The following is a 26,487-nucleotide window of genomic DNA, read 5'->3' as shown; positions in this document are numbered from 1 at the left end:
CCACGGAGGTCCCAGTGCACTCCCAGACCCCCACGGAGGTCCCAGTGCACTCCCAGACCCCCGTGGAGGTAATCGTTAGCGTGTGCTCACAGAGTGCAAACTGAATTCTGTTTTCAGCCTCCGTCAAACGTTGTTGTTGTTGGGTGCTGTCAAGCTGATTCTGACTCATGGCGACCCCATGTGACAGAGCAGAACTGCCCCATAGGATTTCCTAGGCTGTAGTTTTTACAGGAGCAGATGGCCAGTTCTTTCTTCAGCTGCGGGTGGGATCCAACCACCGACCTTTCGGTTAGCAGCCAAGTGCTAACCGTTGCAGCACCAGGGCTCCTTAAAAGATCCTTAGGGACGTGAAAGTGAAAGATGCCAACAAAAATCCAAAAAGTGTATCCTGATCCGTTTATTCCTTGTTGCTGGATTGTTGTTTCCCTGAATCATTGTGGCACTGTTCCCTCCAGGGCTGGATAGTCGGACCATTTTCCAATTTGGGTTTAGAAAATTGGGAGCCGAGTGTGGTGCTGCCCTCGTGAATCGTGGGGGGCTGGAGCACCCCTGACGTGCCCCTCAGCGGCCTCCTCCGGGAGGCCTGACAGCAGGGACAGGTGAGGACTCTGGTGATGGGAAGCTAGAGCTGGGCAGTCAGGGATGCTGGGCAGGCGTCTCGGAGAGGCTGCAGACCACCAGGGCTTCCTCACGGGGGCTCCGTGGGCCAGATGGTCTCTCAGGAATCCCCTGAATTCTCACAGCTTAGGTTCTATTTCCTGTTGGTGTGTGTTTACCTGTGGAGAGTGGGGTGGGGGTCAGGAAACATGAACAGGGCCTCAGGGGGTGTGAGAGGCAAAAAGACCTTGACAGGCATCGCCTTCTCCCATAGCTAAAATGTGTGTTTGAATCTGGGAGAGGAGTTTAAAATCCCACGATTCTGTACAAATCTCTTTTCTTGTTTCTTTGTCCTCGGTTTGTACTTGGTGCTGCTGTATATATTGTTGATGGATCAACGCTTGTCCCAGCAGAGTGACAGGAAGAAGTATTGCCTCCACAGCTGGATTACATTTGCTGTTTGCCACAGATTCCTTTTGAAATCCAAATCTCTTTGGATGGGGCATTTTCTGAGTGTGGCCCTCCCCTCAGAACTACTTAAAGCACCAGGTTTTCGCCAGGGAAATGGACCCCACAGGTCCCTCACTCTGCTGGGCAGGCTCCTGGAGCTGCCCCAGGTGCACATGAGAGCCTCCACCTCTGAAGCTGCCCCAGGCAGACATGAGAGGCCCCCCCGCCCCTGGAGCTGCCCCTGGCGGACATGAGAGGGCAGTCCACCCCGAGCTGCCCCAGGTGGACATGAGAGGGCCTCCCTCTACCCCAAGCTGCCCCAGGTGGACATGAGAGGGCCTCCCTCCACCGCGAGTTGCCCCAGGTGGACATGAGGAGGCCGTCTACCCTGAGCTGCCCCAGGCGGACCCGAGAGGCAGGATGTTTCTCTTTACTCCTCCCTCCTGTTGCTTCTTCATCTTCTCCCTCTGCCACCCACCTTCATCCCAGCCCAGGCTCTCAGTGGGCCAGGACCCTCCAGGAGGCCTCCCAGCCAGGCCCAAGCAGTGTCCCAGTTCCCAGACCCAGCCAAGAACAGCCTGTGTGCCCCAAGTTGTGTGTGTGAATGGCCTTAAAGCGTGCTTCTGGCAGACAGCGTATGCGATTCCACGTTTCCGCATGAGATCCTTCATGCCAAGAGGGCAGAGACCCCAGATCCAGTTCCAGAGGAGTGGGTGACAGCAGGTGGACGAGGCCAGGTTTGGGGTGAGGGGTCCTAATGCAAGTCTGGCAGGAGGGAGGGATATTGGAAGGATGGGATATGGACAGGAGGCCATAGTACAGTCAGGGGCAGGCCGTACGTGGGCCAGTTCCATGGGTCACAGCAGCCATAAGGGTTAACTGTGTCCTGAACTTCTGCTCAGTCACGTCAGCCTCCAGCTCATGGCAACCCCATGCACAACGAACGCAGCGAAACCCTGCCTGGTCATCTGCCATCCCCATGATCAGTTGGGGTCGATCATGGGTTTCCATTGGCTGATTTTCAGAAGCAGATTGCCAGACCTTTCTTCCTAGTCCATCTTAGTCTGGAGGCTCTGCTGAAACCTGTCCAGCATCTTAGCAACACACAAGCCTCCACTGACAGATCGGTGGTGGCTGCACATGAGGTGCATTGGCTGGGAATCAAACCCGGGTCTCCCGCATGGAAGGTGAGAATTCTACCCCTTGACCACCACTGCCTCTGCCTCACGGGGTGCAGACCCGTAAATGGGCAAGGGGTGTACAGGGAGTCGGGGCTGTGATGAGGCAGTGCGGGCTCCACGGGCTGCTTGGGCTTCGCAGAGGGACTAGGTCCGCGTTGTGACCTGTTCTAAGGGATGAGCGGGACCTGGAGGGAAGGAATTGTCGGGGGGCTGGTGGTGACAGACAGAGGGGAGGGCAAGTGCGGGGCTGGAGTTGAGGAGACAGTGTGGCTTGTCAGAGGAGGAGCTGAAAGAAGTCATCGTGGAGAGTGAGAGGGCTGGAGGGTCGGTATGGCCGGGGTCTCGAGGGCCTGGTGAGCATTGCAGCCTAGAACAGACTTGGGTCAGAGCTGCCATGTGAGGCCAGCCTGTCCAGTGTGCCCAGTACATCACGGGTCTTGGGTGTGTGACTGTGGAGCCAGCAGGCTGACAGGATAGGATGCAAGCCGAGGACACTGTATTTGTCCTCACTGCTGTCCGTGCAGACTCTCTGGACAGCCTCGTCCTTTCTCTGCCTCTGCATCTCTGACAAGTCCCCTAACTTCTCCTGTCACTGAAGAAAAAGAAGGACTCGGGGCGCCCAATAGTAAAAACACGGTACTTTTAGTCCCCCGAGGAGCACCACAGCAGTTTATCAGAACTCCATTTTCATTGCAAGTGAAAGCTTTCCACCCTTCACCCCCTCCCTGGTCGGGCTCTGCTTCAGGATGGGAGGCCCCCGGGGGCCCTGCTGCTGTTCCGACCCCAGCTGGCCCTGTACCCCAGCAGGGAGGACATTTGGGAAGGACCCTGTCTTATGCGGCTAGAACTGCTGGTCCCACCTTAGTGCTCCCTGAACCTGGTGCTGTTTGAAGCGGCCTAGTCCCTGCGTGGTGCAAACGGTTTGCACTCGGCTACTAACCGAAAGGTTGGCGGTTCGAACCCACCCAGCAGCATTGCAGAAGAAAAGCCTGGCAATCTATTTCCATAAAGATTACGGTCAAGAAAACCTTAAGGGACAGTCCTACTCTGGAACACGTGAGTTGGAATCGATCCCGCGGCAACAGGTTTGGTTTTGGTTTTTGGAGTCCTCTCCTGACAGCCTTCCTCTGGGAACTTCCAATTGCAGTTCTGTGATGTGGGGAGGGCTTTTCTCCAGTCGGTCACTTATACATGCCGCCTTCAGTCCCGGGTTTCTAGCCACCCACCCTGCACAGGCAAGTGTCCCTCGGGCCTCTTGGGCAAAGTCCCTTTCAAGCTGACCCCACCCTGCTCTCTCCTACCGGGCCCAACCCCAATGCTCCACTCTTCTTCCCCTTCTCAAAAGCAGCTGAGGGGCAGATGGCTCCCTTCTCCAAAGAGGCCCTTCTTTGCTCTTTGCCCTTTAGCCTTTTATACCCTGGAAGCACTTGTTGTCTGTGGTTTCCTCTAAGCCCCTGAGGATTCAGCTGAATATGAGGCAGAGAGGCCTGTTGTACCATCGCGTGAGCAGCATCTGTCACAGCTCATTACTCTGTCACCAGAAGACCACAGCCTGAAAGCAGCTAGGGCAATCACTCCTACTTCTCGGAAGCCGAGGTGACAAGTAGGAAGCAGCCCAGCTCTCGGCCCTCAGGAGTATTTGAGCATTTGAGCGTGCCGGCATCTGGGAGAGGCCACCAGGACATCACAAAGGCTCCGGGCAGTGACTGGGGCCCAGCAGCCCTGCGCCCACGGGCTCCCCACGTGGAAGGGTGCCGGGACGCCTGCTCATCACCCAGCCCCCTGTGCCTCTGCAGTTCGCCCTGGGACTCAGCTTGACAGGAGCCATCACTCAGGGAGAAAGGAAAGGCTGTCCTTGAGATGGCCTTACCCAGACCTTCGTCCGGGGCACCAGTGCTATAAAACCTGGAAAAGATGTCTCAGAAACGTGTTCAGAAAATGTCTCCATGGGAGACAAAGAAGCTCTTTCATTCAGTCAACAAGCATTCACTTAGCGCCTATTTGTACGTGGGGAGTCCCTGCGTGGCACAAACGGTGTACATGTTAGGCAGCTCATTTTGGGGAAAAAGCCCTGGTAATCTCCTTCTGAAAAATCAGTCGTTGAAAACTACGGAGCACAGTTCTACTGTGACACCCATGAAATCGCCATGAGTCGGAGTCAACTCCATGGTTTGGTTCTTGTGCGCCAGGCACTGGGATACAATGACCGAGAAGACCAGGTCCCTGCCCTCCAGGAGCATATGCTTCCGGGATAGATGGGAACATGGGGTGCCCATGTGATGAGGTTCATGTGCCCAGGTGCTCTGAGGCCCCAACGAGAGCACCTAAACCCCTGGTGCGGGGGGCCAGGCTGGGCTGGGCGTGGAGGGGATGAGAAGAAGCAGGTGCTAGACAAAGTCAGACCTGTATGAAGAATTAGGGGCCCAGGTAAAAAGTGGTGCGTGCCATAGAGAGGATCACCCATGGGGCTAAGAGAACCCAGAGGGAGGAAGAGGGGGACGGAGAAATGAGAGAAGGGGCTAGGAGTTTTCCAGCCTGGCCTTGAAGAACAGATGGTGGAGCGGAAGGGAGGCAACTTGGTGAGAGCAGAAGGAGCTCGAACACAAACAGAGACGGTCTCGGGGGTGGCCAAGCTTGTGTCCCCGCTCTCCAGCACCGTGTGAGCACCTAGCAGACCCTCAGAACAGGGTTGCTGAGTGAACGCACGTGTCCTGGAACACCACGTTTGTCATGGAAGACATGGGCCTGTAGGCTGGAGAGGAACGTTGGGACAGATTGCCCAGCGTGGGGTTGCACTTTGTTCAGAGGGGATGGAACACCCTGGAGGAGATCCTGATTGGGTGTGAGGGGAAGCTGGGGGCAAGGTGGGGTGGGGTGGAGGACAGAGGCCAGTGGAAGGGAGACCACCTGGAGGCTCCTGCAGGCAGCAGACCAGATGAGGGCACTGAGGTCTGCAGCACGTGGCGAGTATGTGGGCTGGAGAGGAGGAAGCAGATGCAACAAGCATCTTTAAGGTAGAAGGGGCAGAATGCAATGCCTCATGGCACACTGAGGTGAGTAGGAGTGTGCTGTGTGCTCCATGATGCCAAGCGGGGCCGTTCATGGGAAGCGGGAGCCTAGAAATGGGCATTAACGTTACGTTGAGGGCGTCTTTGGCTTTTCATTCACTCTCCTCCTGTGTTGTTTTGTTTCCTCCCGTAGCCTGATTGACAGACGAGGGTACATCCAGCCGGACACACCGCAGCCAGCAGCACCCTCCAACGGCATCACCATGTATGGAGCCACTCAGTCACAGACCAACATGGTAGGGCGCCTGCAGGGGGCGCAGCTCCCCCCGAGGCTTCTCTCCCACATATGTGGGCACTAACCAGTAACAAACCTGTGCACTTGGAAACCCCACCCCAGGAGGAAGAGACACCCACTGGCACCCCTCCACCAAAGGGGCGAAACAAAGTGTTAAATTAAGGCACCATCCAACTAAGGAGCGTGGCACTGAGTTTTGTTTGTTCGGAGTTGTGTAGGGAGAAGCACACACACACAATCTCTTTGATAGAACAGCTTGTGGCATATTGTGATGGAAAGTCACGTTTTTAGAACGAGGATAATATTTTGGGGGTTAGATACAACTGCCCTGGGCAGGGCCAGTCTGTCTCGGCATTCCTGGTTTCCCATTCCATCTCTTTGCCTCTCTCTGCACTGATGCCCCTCTTCTTTAAGGATTCAGAGAATAACACAGCCAGTTCTCCCTACTTTCAGCCAGAATCATAGATAGTCATGTACACTTTAGCGCAAATAATCAGACAAGGTTTTCATACATTCACAGCAAACACAGAGTGAGTGCCTCTCCAAAAAGGATTCACATGGAGTGTGGAGGGGTGTGCTTTGTTTCCGTTTGTGAGTGGGGAGGCTTGGGGAAGGGGCCAGAGTCTTCCCACAGGCACGGGAGATCACAGCATGGCCTATCTTGGGGAGGGGGCCGGAGTATTCCCACGAGCACAGGAGATCACAGCATGGCCTGTCTCTGAGATCAGGGTAAGGTAATGGCCTCTCTTTATTTGGAACAAACTTCCCTAACCAAGTTTGGTGTTTCTGGAAAGAGCCAGCCTTGTGGCTCTCCAACACTATATGTTCTTTGTAGAGCTGAGTCACCTGCAACAGAGTTTCAGTGACAAAAGTTCAACGACTTGGCTGTAAGTGTTGTCCTTGTTAGCTGCCATCAAGTCAGCCGCCGACTCATGGTGATCCCGTGCACAGAGGGATTGGACTGTTGTGTTCTGTAGGGTTTTCAATGACTGATTTACAGAAGTAGATCACCAGGCCTTCCTAGTTTGTCTTAGTCTGGAAGCTCCACTGAAACCTGTTCAGCATCTGGCAACATACAAGCTTCCACTGACAGACGGGTGGTAGCAGCATATGAGGTGCATTGGCCGGGATTCAAACTTGCGTCCCCGCATGGAAGACGAGAATTCTACCACTGACCCACCAGTGGCCTGGTGATTTGAAGTGTAGACTGGGGGAGATTCCAGCATCATGGCATTTTGTCTCTGCATGTTAGGAACTGCAAGGTGGAAGTCAGCAGACCCGAGGCTGCCTTCCAATAGCTCAGGTCTCAGGGAGAAGTTGAACCCCACTACGGCTGCTCACCAAAAGGTTGGCAGTTCGAATCCACCAGGCACTCCTTGGAAACCCTATGGGGCGGTTTTACCCTGTCCTACAGGGTCACTATGAGTCAGAATTGACTCGATGGCAACAGGGTTTTTTTGTTTGTTTGTGTTTTGTGTGACTAGTGGTCGACCCTGACGGCTGCATTTACACCCACAAAAACACGAGGCTCCAGCCTCAAACAGAAGTTTTCCCGGACTTCTTTGTTGGTGTGGTGGCCTCTTGTTTGTGGTGTTTTGCTTTGCTTGGGTATTAAGAGCACGTATATATACATCACATCCTGTCATACCCTCTGTAAGTGCTCTCGGAACAGCTGTTTCTGTCCATGCTCACCCACGCAAACGACCTGCTTCACGGAATGTTGAGCTGGAGGAGATTCATGGGTCACTCCCCACCCCTTATTTCTCAGAGGAGAAGAGTGAGGACAGAGGATTCAGAGACTTGCCCTCAGGAAAGGGGGTGGCATGTATCCTTGCCCTTCTGTTTTTCCTGTACCTGGAGGTGAGACACAGGCATGAGGCAGTGAGGGAAGAGCAGGGTGTGACACCATGCCCTGAGTCCCAGTAGACCCCGACGCCAGGGCTCCTTCAGTCCTGACCAAGGGAGCCAACGGCATACTGAGTCATGACGGGGGTCAAGTGAAGACCTGGGGCCTTAAGGACCTACCAAGACTGGCAGTGCACACTCAGCTTCCTGCCCCCTCAGCCCGCACACCTGAATGCCTCCCGCAGCACTGCCTCCATCCACACACACAAAGTGGAAAGGGCTCCATCGTTCCTTCATTCATGCGTGTAAATCATTTTTTCTGAAGAGCGTCCAGGTTAAAGGCACGTCAGCCCCGGGGGGGGCGAAGGAACGAGCCAGGCACAAGGTCTGAGCTGAGGAGCCTTGCAGGAGAGTAACATTCGGGGGCCATGCCCTAATGGAATCTGTGCACCTCTAAGCTCAGGTAGGGCATTCTGCATACAGTTTTAGGATCGAGGTCTCCCTCGAAAGCCCCTGGACCCCAAGGTAAAGAAGTCCTACATCAGTGTGTACCATGGTCTACCTTCTCCCTATCAGAGAGAAACTCTTAAAAAATCTAAAACTCCTGGAAAGTCGTATGCATATGAACCCTGCCCGATTCGGGAAACAGCACAGTCTTGGAGCCAAGTCCCTGAACCAGGGTTCTCCATCCAATGATAAAAGCTGTAAGGAAACATTTCTTCCATGTGGTGAACACTTCAGAGTGTGTCACCAGTCTTTCAAGAGGACTTCCTTAGTTCAGTCCTCTTAAAGAGGAAAAAAGGGGGTGGAATTAAGTATCCAAAGAGCCAGACAGTCGCCATTTACTAGATGAAGGCCTTAAGTTGTTTAACCTGTCTCTGCCTCAGTGTTTTCATCTGTAAAATGGGGACATTGATGTCCTTACCTTGTAGGGTTTCTATGAGGATTAAATGAGTTAACATATTTAAAAAAACAAAAACAAAAAACCGTTGCTGTTAAATTGATTCCAACTCATGACAACCCCACATGTAAAGAAACCACTTAAAACCGTGCCTGGTACAAGGTATTATATAAGTGTTAACTGTTATTGTTTTTGTTACTATTATTATCTCCCTGATATCCATGGTGGCATGATCAGACAGGTCAATTGTATCTTCTCTGAGCAGCTGGGCAGCCATGGTCATGACTGGGGTGAGTGAAATGTCCCTGGATGGAAAGCAGGGAACCAGCGCTGCTGCAGTCCTGGCTCCCGACAGTTAACTCCCTTTTAGCAAGTCTCTCTGCCTCTCTGGTCCTCTCTTTTCCTAATCCGCAAAATGGGAGCTTGACTAGTTTGTATCTAAAGCCCCTTCCAACCCTAAGCAGTCTGTGAGTCTCTAAATCTTTGCAGCTGAACACATAGGTCAGAAGGTTGGAAAACAGCATGTTAGTCCCCACACACTTCCTCTTCCTAAAAGAGGTGAACACTGAGACCCTTGGCTCCTCTCCCTCCTCCCACTCTGCGCTGACCAACAGCCCCAAGTCTGAGTAACCCAGCACCTGCCACAGGATCGAGGGGTACACTGCCATCTGGTTGTCATACTGAAATTTCCCTGAGAGTAGCTTTGTGCATTGTTTTCCTATTTGTCTCATATTTCTTGCATTTCTGGAATAAATCCATTTTCTTGTGGTGTATAATCCTTTTTATATGTTAGTGGATTTGGTTTGGTTATATTTTGTTGAGGATTTTTGCCTTTTTTATTTTACTTTATCTCGCTTTTTGAGATGTTAGTCTGTAGGTTTCTTTCCTTGTGACATCTTTGTCTGGTTTTGGTATCTGGATAACGCCGGCTTCAAAGAATGAGTTGAAATGTTTCTTCCTCTTCTATATTTTGGAGAAGTTTTTGAAGAACTGGTGGTAATTCTTTACATGTTTGATAGAGTTTACTAGTGAATTCATCTGTCCTGGCTTTTCTTTGGGGGTAGTTTTTTTTATTGCTAATTCAGACTCTACTTATTACAGGTCTATTTACATTTTCTATTTCTTCTTGAGTCTGTTTCAGTAGTTTGTCTTTCTAGGAATTTTATCTAAGTTATCTAATTTGCTGCCATTGTCTCATATGTCTTCTATCAGTATTGTTTTATCGTGGGAATAGATGAAAGGAGGAAACTCTAAGGACTGAAAAAGTAAAAACAAATAGAAATGAGGGTAATTTGTAAAAGTGAAAGGAAAGAAGTAACCAATGACCTCAATGAGAGTAAGGAAGCACATGAGTAAGTCCTGAAAGGGAGAAATTGGTGTTCCGGTTTTTTTAATGTTCTATGAAATATATGTCACTCTCCCAACTGAGAGCTAGGAACTCTAACAGAGTGACTTCCAGTGTGGGTCACAGGTCCTGCATTGTTTGCTTTGCTTTATCCCCGTTTTGAGTAGTATTATGGCCAAGAGAAAGATACATACCAGTTTCTAAGAATTGTCAAACTATGGAAAATTTCGTCAAAACGTTTCAAGACTAACAACAAAACTATTTCTTTCGGGCAAATTGTAACATTCCTTTCCTTTGGCTTGTTTGGATTGTTCATAACAGACATCCCAACCAAGGACTAATCCATCACAAACTGAGCCAGGACATCATGACCAGCAGCACCTGGCCAAAGGAACTGGAAGCCCTTCAGGTTTTCTAGTCTCTGATGCAGCAGTAGACACCCAGGGTACCTGCCCTCTGCTCCTTTGAAAGCCTGGCATCATCACCAAGAGAACAATTGATCCAGCAACTTGCCAAACAGTCCACCATCTTCCTTTTCATTTACTTTATGATTTCAGTATAGCTCAAGCTCACAATCAATAAGAAAATTCTTGTGTTCCAGTCTCCAGTTAGACAGATACGAAAATTAATGCGCAAATCCTTTAATGTTGATTGACTTTGTCAGAATTTCAAGGTGAATTTAAGAAACTCTACTGTAGTCAAATGGGTTTCCATAGGAGTGTATCACTCTTTACAATTGGCAGAGTTGATAATAACAGTAGCTGCCATTTTTTTAGTGTTGTCTATGTGCTATGTCGTGTGCTCAGCATTGTACAGGGACTTTGGAGCCAGACTGTCTAGGTTCAAATCCAGACTGTCACTAACTACCTGTTGTCATCAAGTCGATTCCAACTCATAGCGACCATATAGGACAGAGTAGAACTGCCCCGTAGGGTTTCCAAGGAGCAGCTGGTGGATTCAAACTGCCAGCCTTTTGGTTAGCAGCCAAGCTCTTAACCATTACACCACCAGGGCTTCTGTGTCACTAACTAGCTGTTACTTAATGTCTCTGAGGTTCAGTTTCCTCATTTGCAGACTTTGTTGTTGTTGTTAGGTGCCATCAAGTCGGTTCCAACTCATAGCGACCCTGTTCTGTACAACAGAACGAAACACTGCCCAGTCCTGCACCATCCTCACAATTGTTGCTATGTTTGAGCCCATTGTTGCAGCCACTGTGTCAGTCTGTCTCATTGAGGGTCTTCTTTTTCTTTGACCCTATACTTTACCAACCATGATGGCCTTCTCCAGGGACTGGTCCCTCCTGATAACATGTCCAAAGTACATGGGACAAAGTCTCGCCAGCCTTGCTTCCAAGGAGCATTCTGGCTGTACTTCTTCCAAGGCAAATTTGTTCCTTCTTCTGGCAGTCCATGGTATATTCAATATTCTTCACCAACACCAACATAATTCGAAGCCATCAATTCTTCTTCGATCATTTTTATTCATTGTCCAGCTTTCGCATGCATATGAGGCAATTGAAAACACCATGGCTTGGATCAGGCACACCTTAGTCCTCAAAACAACGTCTTTGCTTTTTAACACTTTACAGAGGTCTTTTGCAGCAGATTTGCCCAATGCAATGTGTCGTTTGATTTCTTGACTGCTGCTTCCATGGGTGTTGATCATGGATTCAAGTAAAATGAGATCCTTGACAGCTTCAGTCTTTTCTCTGTTAATCATGATGTTGCTTACTGGTCCAGTTGTGAGGATTTTTGTTTTCTTTATGTTGAGGTGTAATCCATACTGAAGGCTGTGGTCTTTGATCTTCATCAGTAAGTGCTTCAAGTCCTCTTCGCTTTCAGCAAGCAAAGTTGTGTCATCTGCATATCGCAGGTTGTTAGTGAGTCTTCCTCTAATCCTGATGCCCCGTTCTTCTTCATAGAGTCCAGCTTCTTGGATTATTTGCTCACCATACAGAGTGAATGAGTATGGTGAAATGATAGAACCCTGACACACACCTTTCCTGACTTTAAACCCCGCAGTATCCCCTTGTTCTGTTTGAACAACTGCCTCTTGGTCTATGTACAGGTTCTGCATGAGCACAATTAAGTGTTTTGGACTTCCCATTCTTTGCTATGTTATCCATATTTTATTATGATCTACACAGTTGAATGCCTTTTGTATAATCAATAAAACACAGGTAAACATCTTTCTGGTAATCTCTTCTTTCAGCCAAGATCCATCTGACATCAGCAGTGGTATCCCTCATTCTACATCCTCTTCTGAATCCAGCTCGAATTTCTCACGGTGCCCTGTCAATGTACTGCTGCAACCATTTTTGGATGATCTTCAGCAAAATTTACTCATGTGTGATATTAATGATATTGTTCAATAATTTCCACATTTTGTTAAATTACCTTTCTTTGGAATGGGCACAAATATGAATCCAGTCAGTTGACCAGGTCGCTGTCTTCCAAATTTCTTGGTATAGATCAGTGAGTGTTTCCAGTGTTGCATTCATTTGTTGAAACATCTCAGTTGGTATTCCGTCAATTCCTGGAGCTTTGTTTCTCGCCAGTGCCTTCATTGAAGCTTAGACTTCTTCCTTCAGTACCATTGGTTCTTCATCATATGCTACCTCCTGAAATGGTTGAACGTTGACCAGTTATTTTTGGTATGGTGACTCTGTGTTTTCCTTCCATCTTCTTTTGATGCTTCCTGCATCATTCAGTATTTCACCCATAGAATCCTTCAATATTACAACTCGAGGCTTGAATTTTTTCTTCAGTTCTTTCGGCTTGAGAAATGCTGAGCGTGTTCTTCCCTTTTGGTTTTCTATCTCCAGATCTTTTCACATTTCATTATAATACTTTACTTTGTCTTCTGGAGCCACCCTTTGAAATATTCTGTTCAGCTCTTTTATTTCATCATTTCTTCCATTCGCTTTAGCTGTTTTACATTCAAGAGCAAGTTTCAGGGTCTCTTCTGACATCCATTTTGGTCTTTTCTTTCTTTCCTGTCTTTTTAATGACCTTTTACTTTTTTCATGTTTGATGTCATACCACAACTCATCTGGTCTTCTGTCATTAATGTTCAATGTGTCAAATCTCTTCTTGAGATGGTCTCAAAATTCAAGTGGGATATACTCAAGGTCGTATTTTGGCTTTTGTGGACTTGCTTAATATTCTTCAGCTTCAACTTGAACTTGCGTATAAGCAATTGATGGTCCATTCCACAGTTGGCCCCTGGCCTTGTTCTGACTGTGATACTGAGCTTCTCTATCATCTCTTTCCACAGATGTAGTCAATTTGATTCTTTCCACAGATACAGTTGATTTATTATCCCCTTTGCAGACTAGGGGTAATAATTGTCCCCAGATGGAGTCCCTGGGTGGTACAAACAGTTAACATACTCAGCTGCTAACTGAAAGGTTGGCAGTTTGAGTCCACTCAGAGGCGCCTTGGGAGAAAGGCCTGGTGATCTACTTCTGAAAAACCAGCCGTTGAAAAGTTTATGAAACACGGTTATGCTCTGACACACGAGGGCACCGTGAGTTGGAATCTACTCTATGGCAGCTGGTGGTAGTGGTGGAGCTCACAGCCTAAGACACAGGAAGTGTTGTATGAGTGTTTCTAATAGCGATACCGTTATCACAGAATCATCTCATTTCATCCCCACAATAACCTGCAAGGCATCCCCATATGAAACTGAGGCTTTAAAATATCGAATGACTTGCTCAAAGTCACACAGCTCATGGTTCCAAGACCTCGGTGGTTTCCACTACACACCATGTTTCAGAAGGTTTAGTTCACAAAACCCTCTTAGGGAGGTCAAGTTGGTGTTGGATAAACCTCTTCAGACCTTGGCCCTTACTTCCGGAAGCTCAGGAGATCGCTTAGGTCTCAGCCTGGGATGGACTTTAGAATCATAACACTGATGGCCCCACCTTACCAACTGAGTCAGAATCCAAGCCTTAGTACTGTTGTGGTCCTGGAGGCAGCTAGGATTGAACACCATTATTATAGCCTTCAAATGCTCTTGCATTCTCCAAAAGGGTCAAATGTAATGATTTTTTGTTTGTTTATGTCTTAGTTCATCTAGTGCTGCTAGAACAGAAATACCACAAGCCGATGGCTTCAACAAACAGATGTTTATTCTCTTACAGTCTAGGAGGCTAGAAGTCTGAATTCAGGGCACCAGCTCCAAAGGAAGGCTTTCTGTCTCTGCCAACTCTGGGGGAAGGTCCTTGTCATCAATCTTCCCTGGTCAAAGAGCTTCTCAGCACAGGGACCCGGGGTCCAAAGGACGCGCTAATCTCTTGGCTCTTGTTTCTTGGTGGTATGAGGTCCCCTTATCTTTCTGCTCAATTCTCTCTTTTATATCTCAAAAAAGATTGATTTAAGACACAAACTAATCTTGTAAATTGAGTCCTGCCTCATTAACATAACTGCCCCTAATCCCACCTCATTAACATCATAGAGGTAGAATTCACAACACATAAGAAAATTACATCAGATGACAAAATGGTGGACAATCACACAATACTGGGAATTGTGGACTAGCCAAGTTGACATTTTTGGGGGGGGGCACAATTCAATCCACAACAGTTTATAAGAACAAAAATTTATTGTTTCACAGTTCTGAAGACTAGATGTCTGAAAGCAGGGTGTTACCTATGCTGAGTCCTTCTGAGTGCTCTGATGGAGAATCTGTTCTATGCCTCTGTCCTCACCAGCAGTAATCCTTGATGGTCCTTGGCTTGTAGATGCATCACTCCAGCATCTGCCTCTGTTGTTACATGACCATCTTCCCCTGTATCTCTAAATGTAATGACTTGGAGCCATTTTTTGCTTATTGACCTGAGGTCCGCTTGACTCAACTAACATATGATCTACCCAGAAACAGACAGATACAGAGAGAGTGTCAATAGAATGTGCTAAGATATGTAAAGCTGGGAGGTTGTGGGAACTACAAAAAGCAGCACTTGGTTTTCTGGCAGAGCCCTGGTGGTGCAGTAGTTAAGAGCTCGGCTGCTAACCAAAAAGGTGGCAGTTCGAATCCACCAGCCACTCCTTGGAAACCCTATGGGGCAGTTCTGCTGTGTCCTATAGGGTCACTATGAGTCGGAATCAACTTGATGGCAACAAGATTGGCTTTTTGGGTTTCAGGCAAAGCTTCCTGGAGGAGATGACATCTGAGCAGAATGTTAAAGAGAAGTTACAAATGAATCAGTCACCCACACGTGGGAGGGTGTTCCAGGCAGAGCACACACAGAAGCACAGGCAGACGTGGGTGAAACGGCTTGGGGTGAGCTGGGAGCGAGGACCTCAGTGTTCCTAGCGTGTGTATGGGGAGAGACAAGGTAGGAGAAGACATCCACAGACGGCCTTGGGTGCCTTCTAACCAGCTTGGATTTTGTTCTGTAAATGGAGATCCTTGAGTGAAGTGATCAGGCTGGCTGCGGTGAAGGCTGCCTGGGGGCTGTGACAGTGGGGAGGGAGGCATTCTGATGCTGGAGGCAGGGAGATCAGAAGAGGACCCAGTGACAAAGAGGGGCTGGCCAGGACAGCAGAGGCAGGTTTAGAAAAAAGACAGCAACAGTGCGAGACTAGTGGCGCAACGGTTAAGCACTTGTCTTCTAACCAAGAGGTTGGAGGTTCGAACCGACCCACTGGCTCCACAGGAGAAAGACCTAGCAATCTGCTCCCATGCAGATTAAAGCCAATAAAACGCTATGGGGCAGTTCTTCTCTGTCACACTGGGTTGTTGTGAGTTGAAAATCTACTCGACAGCACCTAACCACACCAACAACAGATGTGGGGTGTGGGGAGAGGGAGAAGCCTTTCAGCTGGTGACAGGATGACTGTACAGTGGGAAGTAGGAGATGAGGTACAAGTTAGGGGAAGCTGATTTCCATTTTGGACATGTGGAATTTGAGTGCTCCTGGATACCTAGGGAGGGTGGGGAGGGAGGTGCCCAGCAGGTAGCTGGATCCAAAGTCAGGGAAGGTTTCCCTCCCCATGTTTATGAAGGAATGGTACTGTTTATAGAAATGCACTTTGAAATAGCAGAGATGCAAACCCATTTCACTAATTATCCTAGAAGTATTAGTCACTCTGACACAAGAAAGACAATCTGTAAGATTTGCTCCTCTTTGTCAGCTGAGATACCAATCCAGTTTCACCTCACATGCTGGAAGATTATTTTTGGAATAGCGTTTATTTTCCTACTTTTCTGTCCACCCACCCCTGCCAGCTCTGCCCCCACCAAGGCAAGTTTCTGGGTCTAATTGGATACTAGTGAGGATAACAGAATATGATGATTCCCAGAAGCATTGGAAGGAAAAGCTTTGCAAACAGACAGATTTAAGTACTCAACACAGTGGGGAAGGGTAGAGAGAGAGCAGGATTGGGGATCAGAGGACCTGGGAATGAGTACCAGCTGGGCCACTTTTGGGCTTTGTGACCTCGGGCAAGTCACCTAACCTCTACTACCATTTGCCGTTGAGTTGATTCCAACTCATGGTGACTCCATGTGTGCCAGAGTAGAACTGTGCTCCACAGGGTTTCCAGTGACTGATTTTTCAGTAGACCACCAGGCCTTTCTTTCTTCTGAGCTGCCTCTGGGTGGACTCAAACCTCTAAACTTTAGGTTAGCAGCTGAGCACATTAACCGTTTGCACCACCCAAGGACTCCCACTTAACCTTACAAGCCTTAAATTCCTACAGTGTAAAATAAAGACGGGGATAATTATGTCCACCTCCCTGAATTATGGTTGGAATTGACTGAAGTCCTGTCTATTTCATCTTCTCATCACCAGTTTATAACATTGGGCCTGGCACGTAGTAGGTGTTTGGTGGGGGGCATGTAGTAGGACTACAAAACCAAAAACCCATTGACATCAAGTCAATTCCAACTCATAGCGACCCTACAGGACAGTACAACTGCCCCGTAGGGTTTCCAAGGAGTGCCTCGTGGATTCGAACTGCCGACCTTCTGGTTAACAGCCATAGCTCTTAACCATTATGCCACCAGGGTTTCCAGTAAGACTACAGAGACAGGAAATGGTTGTTCAGCTGAGTATCTGTGAAAGTTCTCCTCCTGGGGACACACTCATGGAAGGTTCTTGACCAGCATTTGTTTGTCCCTTTCTTCCTTTCCACATTCCTTCCTTCTTCCAATTTTGTCACATCTTAAAAAAGGGCTCCACTCTGAATGTGGAAGTAGGATCTGGAAAGGAGTTTCTCTTGGGTGCAGTGATATGGCAGAGTGGCTTCATGGAGTAATTGGTTTGTTGTTGTTGTTGTGAGGTGCCGTCAAGTCAGTTCTGACTCATAGCAACCCTGTGTACAACAGAACGAAACACTGCCCCGTCCTGTGCCATGCTCACAATCGTTGTTATGCCTGAGCCCATTGTTGCAGCCACTGTGTCAGTCCATCTCATTGAGGGTCCTGTCCACCATGGGTAACCCTGCTGGTATCTGAATACCAGTGGTATAGCTTCCAGCATCACAGCAACACGCAGGGCCCCACAGTACAACAAACTGACAGACACGTGGGGGATAAAATTGTGTTGGTAGGCCCACTGACTGCTCTGACCAGGATCACAACAGAGGGTTCTGGACAGAGCTGGAGAAGGATGTAGAATATAATTCTAACTCACAAAAAAAAGACCAGATTTACTGGCCTAAAGGAGACAGAAGAAACCCCGAGAGTATGACCCCCAGACACCCTTTTAGCTCAGTGGTGAAGTTATCTCCGAGGTTCACCGTTCAGCCTGGGAGTGGACAGCCCCGTAAAACCAAATGAGACTAACGAGGTACAGGAGTCCGGTGACAAGGGCCAGAAGGCAGAAGGGAACAAGGAAGCTGGTGATAGAGAACACAAGATTGAGTAATTGTTGATGTGTTGTGAGATTGTTAACCATTATCATAGGGCAACATGTGTAGTAACTGTTAAATGAGAAACTATTTTGTTCTGTAAGCCTTCATCTTAAGTGAGAATAGCAGCACAATTGGAAGAGTGTAGTCAATGTCACTGAACTGTGCATGTAGAAATTTTTGAAATGGTGTATCTTTGGCTATGTGTATTTTCACCAAAAAAAAAAAAAAGGTTGAGAAGTTAGAGGGTTGACATGTTGTGGGGTTGTTAACCAATGTCATAAAACAATATGTGTACTACTGTTTCATGAGAAACTATTTGTTCTGTAAGCCTTCACCTGAAGTACAATAAAAAATTTTTTTTTTTTAAATTGGATTGGTAGGATAAAATTAGCCCATGAGCCAAAAAATCAGAGATCGGAGATGTTCTCCATGAGACACTATCGGCAAAGGGCCTTTGAGCTTTCCCAAGGACTATGAAAAATTTTCAGACCTGAGAAGGAAACTATAGACTCCAGAACTTGAAAAGAAAACTGCAAAATCAAAACTGATAAAATGTTTAATGTCTGAAACCCGTGACTACGTCAACGCCGTTAATCGTTAAATTTAGCCTTCACGAAAATTTCATTACATCTTAGAAATGATTTGTAGATTAGGTTTTCCCTATTCATAAGAATTCCCAAGTACACATATGATTACACAGAAATCATTACCAATTATGAAGTAAATAGTTACTCATAAAGAAACTGAAAAGCAAAATTATAAAGTCTGGTTGACTTGAAATTCCCTGCCCTTTCCATCTTGCCATGATGCTGTTGTTATGAGGAACCCAGGTTTACACTTTTATAAAGTTTGGAGAAACATATTTAGTCCCCAGGCTCCCACCCACTGCTGGCCCCAAGCCCAAGCCATTGCCACTGAGTTGATTCCGACTCACAGTGATCCTATCGGACAGAGTAGAACTGCCCCATCGAGTTTTCAAGGAGTGGCTGGTGGATTCGAACTGCCGACCTTTTGGTTAGCAGCTGAATGCTTAACTACTGCGCCCCAAATTTGCCCAGATTAGAACATCTTCAGGAGATGCAGGATCTGAAAGCTTTTCTGGGGGAAAAGGATGAGGTGTGCACTATGTGGCCCACAGGACAGAACCAGGACCAGGGGGTGGGCCAGGGAGGCAAAGCCTGCCCAGTCCAAGAAGGAAATCAGGGTGCATGGTGGACAGAAGTCACCGCCCAGAGAAGTCCAGGCTGGGGAGCTGAGTACCTCCCAGCCTTGCTGTACATTGGTGGGAGCGGCTGACTGTTGACCCTTAGGATCCCGTCCAGTAGACTCTGCTGTGTCATCCAGGTGGCTGCCGCCAGCCCATTCAGTCTTGTCAGTGAGCCTGTATCACATGCCAGATAATGTTTCACTCTAGTTTATAGACCGTTCAAGCACCAAGACAACGTGCATTTTGATTATTTCAGTTGTTCTTTATGGGCTCCTGTTGGGTAAGTGCCATGGTTACAGGACCACAGAGAGGAACCAGTCAGGAGCAAGCACAGCTGGCACTAAGCAGAACAGGAAGCTTGAAGCACCTCCTCCCCACTCTCCTCTTTCCATCCATTCAGGATCACGCTGACATCATGTTTCCCATGTGCCAGGTGATGTCCCAAGCCTCTTACATAGAAAACTCATGCTAACCATTGCAACAACCCTGTGAGGCTGGTACGAACATTGTCCCCATTTTACAGATGAAAAAAACTGAGGCACGGAGAGTTTAAGTAAATTTGCCTAAGACAAACTTCACAATCTAACCTCAGAGTCCGTGCTTCTAACCCTGTACCATGCTGTGCCTCAATAAAGAAACATTTGCTGAGCACTTGCTGTTTACAAGGTCGTTTTTCTCCCACGGCCTTCAGTCTCCACAGCCCTTTATCCCCACCCTCTCTCCTATCAAAATCTGCTCTTGGGAAAAGATCTGTTATCAATCATTTATACCTTAAGGGAAATTTGAGCCATATATCAGGGATATGTGAATTTCAATATGAATGCACGATTTTACCTCCTATTAAAAACATTTCAGACTTTAATAGTAATAATGACTAATATTAGAGTTGTTGTTCTTAGGTGCCGTTGAGTCGATTCCGACCCATAGCGACCCCACGTACAACAGAACCAAACACTGCCCGGTCCTGCACCATCCTCACAATCGTTGTTATGCTTGAGCCCATTGTTGCAGCCACTGTGTCAATCCATCTCTTTGAGGATCTTCCTCTTTTTCACTAACTCTCTACTTTACCAGGCATGATGTCCTTCTCCAGGGACTGATCCCTCCTGATAACATGACCAAAGTACGTGAGATGTAGTCTGCGCATCCTTGCTTCTAAGGAGCATTCTGGCTGTACTTCTTCCACGACAGATTTGTTTGTTCTTCTGGCAGTCCGTGGTATATTACAGTATTCTTTGCCAACACCACAATTCAAAGGCGTCAATTCTTCTTTGGTCTTCCTTATTCATCTTCCAGCTTTCGCATGCATATAAGGCGATTGAAAACATCATGGCTTGGGTCAGGTGCACCTTAGTCTTTAAGGTGACATCTTTGCTTTTCAACACTTTAAAGAGGGCTTTCGCAGCAGATTTGCCCAAACGCAGTGCGTCATTTGATTTCTTGATGCTGCTTCCCTGGAAATACTTGAGTGCTTCAGTGCTGTCTGTTCAGCACTAATGTCCTCAGTGCCTAGAACGGTGCCTGTGGTGGTTCGTGTCTGTAAATGTTCATTAAATGAGAGATTGATCGATTTGGATTGATTGGTTGATTATGGACTAAGTGCTTTACATACATTATCTCATTGAATCCTCACAAAACCATCTGCTGTGGGTGTTCTAACAGCCCATTTGAGGAGACTGAGGTGCAGGGATGGTAAGTGTGTGACATAGGTAATGAGTCGGTGAGCCGAGATTTCATTGTTGGCAGTCTGACGCCAAGGAAAGTGCTCTTCTCAGCACTGTACTAGATGTCTCCCAGGTAGGAAGGTCTTCTGCTAGAGTGGAGTGGAATGAAGGATCTTGCCAGGGCTGAGGAGATCACACCACACAGGCTTTCCCTGAAGAAGGATAATTAATTTGCCATGGTTACTCACAAAACAAGGAGCCCTGGTGACAACATTTAAGCGCTTGACTGCTAACCAGAAGGTTGGCAGTTAAAACCTACCCAGCAATTCCATGGGAGGAAGGCCTGGTGATCTGCTCCCATAAAGATTACAGCCTAGAAAACCCCATGGGGGCACTTCTGCTCTGTCACATGGGGTCACTATGAGTCAAAATTTACTTGACAGCTCTTAATAACAACAAGTCACAAAACCAGGTTTGGGAACTGAATGTGTAACCTTTCCATAGTCTAACCTACGACTGGACCAGGCAAATGTCTATGAAGCATCTTCAGTTTCTGCTCTGATATAACTCACAGTGTTAATTGGTGACAAAATGAGTTAACTTGTTTTTTTTTATCGCCCCTTGTTCCCAAGGCCCAACCCATTTTGCAGCACTTCAGGGTAGTCTAGAGGGGATCAGGCAAAAGATTTGTCCAGGTAGAAATACATCAGCATCCAAGTGAGTCACTGATGGTCCAAGGGCCATCTCCACTCTTACACTGCTTAGAGTACATTCAGCTTCTTAAATCTGAAAGTTACCATTTTTCATCAAATTGGGACATTTTTGGCCAACAACCAGAAAACCAAACCCAATGCCATCAAGTCAATTCCGACTCACAGAGACTCTGTAGGACAGAGTAGAACTGCCCCATGGGGTTTCCAAGGAGTGGCTGGTGAATTCGAACTGCCTACCTCTTGGTTAGCAGCCTGAGGTCTTAACTACCACGCCACCCGGGCTCCATGGGACAGAATCACTCTGACCTAAAACCATTTCCAGTGCTTACCTTGAAGGAGGAGACACTTAGATTTAGCACCAGACTCAACATGTTCATTTGCAGAAGAAAGAAAAGCTAGAGGGAAAGGGGTCCTAGATGTCTTCAGTCACATTTGTGCCATCATTTTATGTTAGGACCCATGTCCAGATCAGGAAGGTACCTCTTGAATGATAGGAAAAGTATTCCTAGGGAAATATGCAGTATTTCAGAAATGAGAGGTAAAGGCTTTACGTTGTTGTCGTTAGGTGCCGTCAGGTCGGTTCCAACTCGTAGCGCCTGTGTGTGAACAGAACCAAACACTGCCCGGTCCTGCACCATCCTCACAATCGTTGTTAATGCTTGAGCCATTGTTGCAGCCACTGTGTCATCCATCTTGTTCAGGGTCTTCCTCTTTTTCGCTGACCCTCTACTTTCTCAAGCATGATATCCTTCTCCAGGGACTGATCCCTCCTACAACATGTCCAAAGTATGTTAAGACATAGTCTCGCCATCCTTGCTTCTAAAGGAGTATTCTGGTTGTACTTCTTTCAAGGCTTTAGAAATCTTGGTTAAACAGACTGCTATTTCAGAACAGCAAAATTAGATAAATATTGATAGACAACTGGCATCAAAGTACCCCAAGGGCTTATTTATTATCTCACAAATAGGAAAACTCGCTGCTGATTTACTAAGTTGGGGTGGTGGTGATGACTTAGCACCCATGTAAACTTCCCTCTACTACAAATTCCCAAACATGCTAGACAAGTAATGAAGTGACACCGAAAGCATTAATACGGTGCACGTACACCCAAGTATAGCTTTTGTCCCCTGTACTCCTGTGAGATTCTGAGAGGCCAGACTAGAATTACATGCGTATTCTCCCACTGCTCGCTGAGGATTATACTGCAGCATTGCTATTTCCCTCATGATTGGATGTTATTATGACCTAGCATTGAAGTTCTTTCCACGGAAAGGTGTTTATACACCGTCATGCCACCCAGTCCAGGTCCAGTGTTTAGTGCGTGTCTCGTTATATCATTAGATGGTTTGTTGTGGGGGTTAGTTGCTGTCGATTCGGACTCATGGCAACCCCTTGTGTGTCAGAGCAGAACTGTGCTCCAAAGGGTTTTCAGTGGCTGATTTTTCAGAAGTAGATCTCCAGGCCTTTCTTCCAAGGTACCGTTGGCTGAATTCAAACCACCAATCTTCCATTAGCAGATGAGCACATTAACCATTTGCACTACCAAGTGATTTAAGTTCTGTAAATCATCTGGGTCACAGTTTATGTATATAGCTGGTACTTCTAGCTACAAAGATCCTTTGGGATTCTGGTTCTAAATGCAAAGAGAGTAACACAGTATATAGTTGTTGGGAGTTTTTTTTTTTTAGAAAATGATTTACTATGTTTGCTTAACCTAATACTTTAAATCCCCCTTAATCTAGTGTCACAACAAGACTAAACCCAGCAGTTGCATGATTGATGCAAGTACTCTTACTCTGAAAAATCAATTACAGTAGGAGAAATACCTTCGCAAACTGAAATGATAATGTTAAATAAAAGGAAGCTCTCCCCCTCACCTGGATCTACACTTTGAGCGGGCTTTAGAAGTTCGTGGTGCTTGTATAAGCATAAGTGTGAGCATTTGCAGACCCACAGAAAGGGCCTCACCACCAGGCAGAAAGAAACAATGCCCAACTCGAATATTTAATGTTACAGAATTGGAGCAAAATAAAGAAATCATTTCATTCACTCCTAAGTTGTATACAGACCATCTAGAAAATTTGTAGCTTTGCTTTTAGCAACATTTAATCTGTACACTAGGTTTATTCCAGACAAGAAGTCAGCTGGGGTAAAATAAAATGTTTTCCAACATGAGCCGTTCCACTTCAAAATCTGCAGAGACAAAGAGTAAACTGTCTTTGTGGCATTTTGTGAATGTTCACATTGAGTGATAATGTGTGTGACATCAGAACTTCTGGAGCCATAACCTGCTCCGCACGTGAGATGCCGAGGCTTCATTTGGGCCGTAAATCAGCCGTCACGGTGACTTACTGCAACTACAGCCAATGCTTCGGCACTCTCGACACTTGGATTTTTATACTGGCAGCAGAAAGGGCTTTGCTCAGCTGCTGTGACTGCGGATCAAGCTTCTACTCTATTACTGCTCGCTACTTGGCCGATATTTTACCTAAAAAAAAAAAAAAATGACAGTTTTGTATGGTTCAGCCAAACGTTGGATAAACATGAACATCTAAGGAGTTGTTCTGGAATGAAAACATGAGACTTTCTCAAGCACTGTTTGTAGTTGATGGACTGGCCCTGTCAAATGCCCGGGTGCTCGTTTGTTATTCCTGAACATGGTAGAACTGGCTAGATCAATTAAATGCCAAAGGGCTTTGGAGCCCTGATCGCGCAGTGGTTAAGAGCTCCGCCTCTAACAAAAGTGGGCAGTCTGAATCCACCAGCCACTCTTTAGAAACCCTATGGGGCAGTTCTGCTCTGTCCTGTAAATCTCTATGAGTTGGAATCAACTTGACGGCAGTGGGTTTGGTTTTTTTGGTTTATGAAGTTGCAAGAGAGGTGAGTGAGCAGTAACATCTCCTTCTACCTGTCATCAAGGGAAAAGCCAGGAACTGGTTGGTGGTGGAGGGAGAAAGGGCTCAAGGGAGGAGGAGGAAAGAGAAGAAGGAAAAAAGAGAAGGGGAGGGAAAAAGGAGAAATGGGAGGGAAATCGATGAAAGGAAAGGATGGAGGGGGGAGAAGGGAACAAGAACCAGTGAGGCTCGAGAGAAAGGGAATTAAGTGGACAAATCAACAAGACATGGGCAAATAAGAGTTAGAAGCAAAGGTCAAAAGAAGTAGCATGAGAATGTTGGCTGTAGGTCGTCTCCACTAAACCAAAAACCAACCCCGTTGCCATCAAGTTGATTCTGACTCATAGCAACCCTATAGGACAGGGTAGAACTGCCCCATAGGGTTTCCGAGGCTGTAAATCTTCACCGAAGCAGACTGCCACGTCTTTCTTCCTCAAAGCAGCCAGTAGGTTTGAACTGCTGACCTTGCAGTTAGCAGCCAAGTGCTTAACCACTGTGCTACCAGGGCTCCCATGTCATCTCCACAGTCACCCTGAAATAGTGGCCATTTCTCCCATGAGGGTCTCCAATGGGACTGGCAGCAATGACGGTTTATCAGACATCTTCCTTGGAATTTTGGAGAGCAGGAAATGAGGAAAAGGGCTGACCCTTTTTTTGTTTTTTTTAATATCAGATGTCCCCAAATCATTTGACATCTGATTTTTTTCTAAGAAGGAGATGTTTGAAAGAGGCAAAGTTCACACTGTGAGAATCATAAATTCCAATGGATGGAGTCATTGCCTTGTCTTTGGTTGGAATCTGATGGAATACTGTAGTTTTCCATTTCAATGTCCAGTGTGAGCCAATAGGAGATTTATATGGGAGATTCCCTGTGGAAGAAAGGCTGGTCTCTGGGTACCCCGAATGGGCTTGTCCTTCTAGACGGAAAGCTATTTGTATATGGGAAACTGTTGCCAAAGTTATGAGATAAAAGCAGGATTGAGACAGGCAGGTTGATGGTCCCAGTAACTGTGTTCACTCATGTCACTGCCACAAGGTCAACTGTGGGCACAAGAGGAGCAGAGAGTTATTATATGAAATAATATATATATATAATATACATGTGAATTATTAATAAGAAAGCAGCCCCCATAACGGGAAATATAACTGTATTGGAAGGACAGTCATTTTTTAAGATATTTAAACAAATCAGTGTAGAAGAGTGGTTTAAAGTCAGATAATACAAGTCAGGGTTGGAAACAGTCATTTCAATAAGATTTTGGATTTTTTTTTAAATTAATATTTTAAGCTAATTTCTTTTTTTATAAGTAAGTCCTTAAGCTTTACCTGAGAAACTAGAAAGGCATTTTTCACAGGGATCTGGCCCATGAGGCTGAGCGCAGTGTCTGTTCCGGGTTTAACATGTTGTAAGTTTGGTCATGGTAAAGCCAATAGGTATGTGTAGGAGTGGATCCACGTGGTGCCTGAGCCATGTATAATGGGGGGGGTGTCTTTAAGAGAAAGCAGTTTGCAAAGAACAAGGTCTTGGAAGGGCCATGCAAATGAGGGGCCCTGAGGCGTAAGCTTCATTGTTGTTGTTAGTTGCCATTGAGTTGGCTCCAACTCCTGGCGACCTCACGTACAACAGAGCAAAACGTTGCCCAGTCCATCTTCCTGCTCACTGGTATGCATGAGTCTGTTGTTGCAGCCACCTTGTATCTTGAGTGCCTTCCAACCTAGGGGGCTCATCTTCCAGTGCTTTATCAAACAGTGTTCTATTGTGATCCATAGAGTTTTCACTGGCTAATTTTTGGAGCTAGATCACCAGACCTTTCTTCCTAGTCTGTCTTAGTCTGGAAGCTCCGCTGAAACCTGTCCACCATGGATGACCCTGCTGGTATTTGGCATCGCTTCCTGCAGCATAGAACACGCAAGCCACCACAGTATGACAGACTGACAGAGGGGTGGTGGAAACTTCATGAGCTTCATAGTAAATCCACCTCTAGGTACATGTTATCTTTGTTTTAAATCAGCAGTGTGATTTCTGTAGCTTCACGCCTCTGAACGCACATCAAACTCCACATCTACCCAGTGTACATGAGCACTCTGGGAAAGAAGTGACCAGGCAAGAGAAAGAGGGGAGTTGGTGGAGTGAGAGCAAAGGCTGGGATGGTCAAGAGAGGAAGGGAGAGAGAGAGAAAGTGGGGGGCAGAGCCCGCCTCCTTCCCTCATGGCTGGTACCACATGACCTGGAAAAGCCCTTCCAGCTCTTTCACCAGCTGCTGTCCAGTTGATCCCGACCCATGACAACCCAGTGTGTGTCAGAGTGCCTCATAGGGTTTTCAGTGGCTGATTTTTCAGAACTAGATTGCCAGGCCTTTCTTCCAAGGAGCCTCTGGGTAGACTCGAACCTCAGTTAGCAGCTGATTGTGTTAACTGTTTGCATCACCCAGAGGCTCCTTCCAGCCATAGCATTGGATTTTTCTATGAGTCTGTGAGAGCCGGTGGGAGGTACTTGGGCTGATCCCTAAAATACAATTTGCCAA

General features: G+C 47.0%; 1 protein-coding gene across 2 annotated transcripts in view; it reads left to right on the top strand.

Annotated features, from left to right (window-relative positions):
- The window catches only part of ZDHHC14 (zinc finger DHHC-type palmitoyltransferase 14), a 345,517-nt gene that overhangs the window by 315,048 nt on the left and 3,982 nt on the right, over window positions 1-26,487 (top strand). For both annotated transcript variants that reach the window (XM_023728825.1, XM_004368808.2), the window contains exon 8: window positions 5,430-5,532. In XM_023728825.1, the coding sequence (XP_023584593.1) occupies window positions 5,430-5,532 (103 nt within the window). The remainder of the gene's footprint in view (window positions 1-5,429; window positions 5,533-26,487) is intronic.

This window comes from Trichechus manatus, unplaced genomic scaffold (assembly GCF_000243295.1).
Source record: "Trichechus manatus latirostris isolate Lorelei unplaced genomic scaffold, TriManLat1.0 scaffold00002, whole genome shotgun sequence".
Taxonomy (NCBI): Eukaryota; Metazoa; Chordata; class Mammalia; order Sirenia; family Trichechidae; genus Trichechus; species Trichechus manatus.
Note: the sequence above shows the minus strand (reverse complement) of the source record. Positions and strands in the feature narration are given on the sequence as shown.